The following is a 4629-nucleotide window of genomic DNA, read 5'->3' as shown; positions in this document are numbered from 1 at the left end:
TCTCTCTCTCTACTTCTCTCTCTCTCTACTTCTCTACTTCTCTCTACTTCTCTCTCTCTCTCTCTCTCTCTCCCTCTACTTCTTTGCTTCTCTCTCTCTCTCCCTCTCTCTATTCTCTACTTCTCTCTCTCTCTCTCTCTCTCTCTCTCTCTCTCTCGTTCTCTACCTCTATGTGTGTGTGTGTGTGTACTCTACTTCTCTCTCTCTCTCTCTCTCTCTCTCTCTGCTTCTTGGCTTCTCTCTCTACTTCTCTGCTTCTCTTCTTCTCTCTCTCTCTATACTTCTCTGCTTCTCTTCTCTCTCTCTCTCTAATTCTCTCCTCTTTGTCTCTCTGTGTCTCTCTATCTCTCTCTCTACTTTTGTGCTTCTCTCTAGTTCTCTACTTCTCTCTCTCTCTCTCTCTCTCTCTCTCTGTCTCTCTGTCTCTCTCTCTTTCTCTCGCTCTCTCTACTTCTTTGCTTCTCTCTCTCTCTACTTCTATGCTTCTCTCTCTCTATTGTTCTCTGCTCTCTCTCTCCCTTTCTCTCTCTACTCTGTTTGTTTGTCTATCTGTCTCTCTACTTCTCTGCTTCTCTCTCTGTCTATCTGTGTATCTCTCTCTCTCTAATTCTCTAGTTCTCTACCTCTCTCTCTCTAGTTCTCTTCTCTCTCTCTCTCTCTCTTCCTCTCTCTCTACTTCTCTGCTTCTCTCTCTCTCTCTACTTCTCTGCTTCTCTCTAGTTTTCTACTTCTCTCTCTCTCTAGTTCTCCACTTCTCTCTCTGTTTGTTCTTTCTGTCTCTCTCTCTCTAGTTCTCTACTTCTCTGCTTCTCTATGTGTGTGTGTGTCTCTCCAGCCTTCAATCTCTCGCTACCCATGCACACGTGTAACCATTTTGCTCAACAGTGCTCTAGTCACTGGTGGCAACCCTCAACGGTCACTGGTGGCAACCCTCAACAGTGCTTTGGTCACTGGTGGCAACCTTCACTACTTCCACCCTCCAAACCACCTCCTCTCCGTGAACCACCCTCCTCCTCCCCCGAAGCTCTAGAGATCTTTTCCAAACCTCCCAATACTTGCCCAGGGACTAGCCGCGTTAAGGACTATAAGAGATAAGAGAGGATGATATTGGCAAATGCAAAGATGCTTGATGGACAAGGGGCACAATTCCGAAGCGGTGAAGAATGTATAATGAATGGAATCGTGGGCGGGGGGCAGAAGAGGACATTAAACTGGGAAGAGACAAATGCTAGCACGTCACTACTTGCCTTTTACAACCCATATATCAACACACTTCAGAACTCACACAATCTACTACCGTAAGGAATTTGATCTCCTGCCTTTGTTCTCTTCTGTTCAGCTATGGCTTCCGTGGCTGCCTGTGCTGCCCTCTCCTCTTTCGACCTCACCAAATCTTCCCTCTTCCCCTCCCCCTTCCCCTCCTCTCGCCTCTCCCCCCCCTTCCGTTCCTCCCCCCACCTCTCCCTTTCATCCCCTCCCCATGCTTCCCTCTACTCTGACCCCCTCTATGACCTCTCCTCCTTCTCCTTCCAGCCCATCCGTGAATCCACTGTCTCCCGTGAAATGACCCGCCGCTACATGACCGACATGATCACCCATGCTGATACCGATGTTGTCATTGTGGGCGCTGGCTCTGCCGGGCTTTCTTGTGCTTACGAACTCAGCAAGAACCCAAATGTCCAGATTGCCATCGTGGAGCAATCCGTGAGCCCTGGGGGTGGTGCTTGGCTGGGTGGGCAGCTTTTCTCTGCTATGGTTGTTAGGAAGCCTGCTCATCTTTTCTTGGATGAGATCGGTGTGCCCTACGATGAGCGAGACACATACGTAGTGATCAAGCATGCTGCCCTGTTTACCTCTACCATCATGAGCAAGCTTTTGGCCAAGCCTAACGTTAAGCTGTTTAACGCCGTCGCTGCGGAGGATCTCATCATTAAGGAAAATAGAGTGGCCGGAGTGGTTACCAATTGGGCTTTGGTTTCTATGAACCACAACACTCAGAGCTGCATGGATCCTAATGTGATGGAGTCCAAGGTAGTGGTAAGCTCATGCGGCCATGACGGGCCGTTTGGTGCCACTGGTGTAAAGAGGCTAAAGAGCATCGGAATGATCGATAAGGTGCCTGGAATGAAGGCTTTGGATATGAACACAGCTGAGGATGCTATTGTGAAATTTACAAGGGAGGTAGTCCCTGGTATGATCGTAACAGGCATGGAGGTTGCTGAAGTGGATGGCTCGCCCAGGATGGTAATACTTATTTGTGCGCTTTTGTATGGTGTCTGGTTGCTCTGCTGAGTTGTGCTGGTTCTCCTGGTATTTAAGTTTGCCTCTTCTGGGTATTCATACAGTCTTTTTAATATTCTTTTCTGTGTCAATTTTCAGGGCCCTACCTTTGGAGCTATGATGGTATCTGGGCAGAAGGCAGCCCATCTGGCTCTCAAGGCTCTTGGTTTACCCAACGCTCTCGACGGAACTTTCAAACTTGGAGGGGTGCACCCAGAGCTTGTTTTGGCTTCTGCTGAGGATGATACTTCTGCTGCTGCTTAGATTAGTGTACTATCCAGGGCAGCAGCAACTTGCGTTGACTCTTTTGGTTTTGGCTTAAGTGTGTACGGACATACGTAATTGTGAAGCTTGATTGTGAAAATTGCAGTCCTTGTTTTGGTTTCTTGAAGCTAATAGTATCTGGCACCAGGGGTGCTTGCTTCAGTTGAAGCTAGCTGAGATAAGACCCTTAAAACCTGATCAGGGTAATGCCTGCGAAGGGAGTGTGCCCTGTTTTTGTTTTGCATGTGCAGGTTTGGTGTATGCTCGGATCCAGGAGCTGTGCAGCTGGTGGTAGGTGCTAGACGTTTCTTGTAGATTCAGGTTACAATTATCAGCAAGAGTAATTAGGCTGTTGTGTGGGAATGTAGTTGCGAGGGATGGTGTGAAATCTAGTAGCTTTTTGGTGGTATGGATTTGGATGTGCTATGCAGCATAAGTGTGTAATGGGGCTATGTTGTGCGAAGGGAGTAGCTGGGCAAGGAATGTTTTCAGCAGTTAGTATCCATCTCTGCGGTTAGCATGAGCATCTGGGTTGTGTCTGAGGAGGGACCTGTGAGGTATAGTGTGCAATCAAGTTTTGCATGGAATCTGATGTTATAGGCATTGAGACTGGAGTATCTGTTTTCAGGGTGCGTAATTGGACTATGTTAAAAAACAAAACGGTTAGGAAGAGGATGCAAGCATGTGGGCACTAATTAATGTAAAGGAATGGAAAGGTGTGGGAAAGGCTGTGGGAGAGCTTCAAGATCTGAGTACCCTGGATTAGGTGCGGGTGAGTGAGGTTTGAATGGCAGCTATTTGCTTTTGATGGAGCATAAATGATCGCAGAGGTGTAAAGAGGAAGCATCAGTGGTCTGCTTCCTGACTTCCCCTTATGTGACTTGAGCAGCAACACCTCTTCTCACGGTCCACTTCTTTGCAAAGTCTTCTAATCCTGGCTGTTTTGGATATGCCAATGCTATTTGACGTGTCCTTAGATTTGCCTTGCAACTAGTATCATTGCCATCTTGCATCTAGTATCATTCCCATTGGGTAGTGCATCCAAGAACCTAGTGAACATCTTGATTTTTGTGCTGAAGTTATGTATCCGACTTGAATCTAATGCTGGTCTTTGGTCTTACTTCCTCGCTCCTCTGATACCTTGTGGACCTTTGGTTATTTTGGGTGCGGTTCTTAACTGTGAGTGCGTCATTTTTGTTTTCATGTCTTTAACGCTCATAATTCTGTTTGGAGTGTGCTTTTTCAATTTGTGGGTTTAGGCACTCCAAGAATTTTCATTCTTGTAAGGTTGGTGTACTCAGCGTGGCATTGTGGAAGTGCTAATTGTGCCTATCAATGCCATCAATGTCGCCAATGCCATTAAACATTGCTCTTCAATGTCACTAGATCTTAAATTCAGGGACTGTAGAGAGCACTAGGCGAAATATGAATGGTTGTGCCTTGATTACTCTTCTTTTCTTTGATTTTCTAGCTGTTATCCTTGTGGTAGTTTTATGCTTTTCTGTTCTCAGTTCTGTTTTTTTTTTCTTAATTTCACAGCTGCCTCTTGTGCAACTGGTTGGTCATTCATCTTTACTGTTTATTTATCATTCAGTGTCTCATCTGATTAGTTTTTAGAAGGCCTTATTTATTTTCCTTCTTTGGAAGTTTTTTTGTCGTTTGTTTACTTGCATCTATTCTGAATGTATCATTTGTCAATGCCATTAAACAACTCCTTATATGCCTTGTCAAGCCCATTTAATTAGATTCGGGGACTTTGGAAAGCAATTGTGTGAAGTATAACTTGCATGGATTATGAATGGTGGTCTCTGGATGTGGGTCATTTGTCAATGCCATTACACTTCGGATATTCACGTCAAGCCCTTAAACTTAGATTCAGGGACAGGGTAACTTGCATTATCTATCATGAATTATCAAGATTGGTGTTTTGATTTGCTTCATTACTGCTTTGCTGCTTTGACATCTGGTACTTGCATCTGTTCTGATTGTGAGCTATTTGTCATTGGCATTAACACTTCTTATATGCCAATTATTAAGCCTATCAAATCTCACATTCAGGGACTCTGGAAAGCATCTTATGAAAAT

General features: G+C 45.3%; 1 protein-coding gene across 1 annotated transcript; it reads left to right on the top strand.

The window, feature by feature from the left end:
* Window positions 1-1272: 1272 nt before the first annotated feature.
* Window positions 1273-2665, top strand: LOC147904751 (thiamine thiazole synthase 4, chloroplastic-like). Its single transcript, XM_087388210.1, has 2 exons — window positions 1273-2244; window positions 2380-2665. Exons 1-2 carry the CDS (start codon window positions 1342-1344, stop codon window positions 2542-2544), a joined length of 1068 nt encoding a protein of 355 aa, XP_087244336.1. The 5' UTR covers window positions 1273-1341; the 3' UTR covers window positions 2545-2665.
* Window positions 2666-4629: the final 1964 nt, after the last annotated feature.

Source organism: Dipteris shenzhenensis, chromosome 2 (assembly GCF_047967505.1).
Source record: "Dipteris shenzhenensis isolate YYH24624 ecotype China chromosome 2, Dip_SZ_1.0, whole genome shotgun sequence".
NCBI lineage: Eukaryota > Viridiplantae > Streptophyta > Polypodiopsida > Gleicheniales > Dipteridaceae > Dipteris > Dipteris shenzhenensis.
Note: the sequence above shows the minus strand (reverse complement) of the source record. Positions and strands in the feature narration are given on the sequence as shown.

What these genes read in the sequence shown, in the direction of transcription:
- LOC147904751 (XM_087388210.1), top strand. Translation starts at nt 1,342, where the DNA reads ATGGCTTCCGTGGCTGCCTGTGCTGCCCTCTCCTCTTTCGACCTCACC. An exon ending in TGGATGGCTCGCCCAGGATG is followed by an intron (nt 2,245 to 2,379) that starts GTAATACTTATT and finishes GTCAATTTTCAG; the next exon opens with GGCCCTACCTTTGGAGCTAT.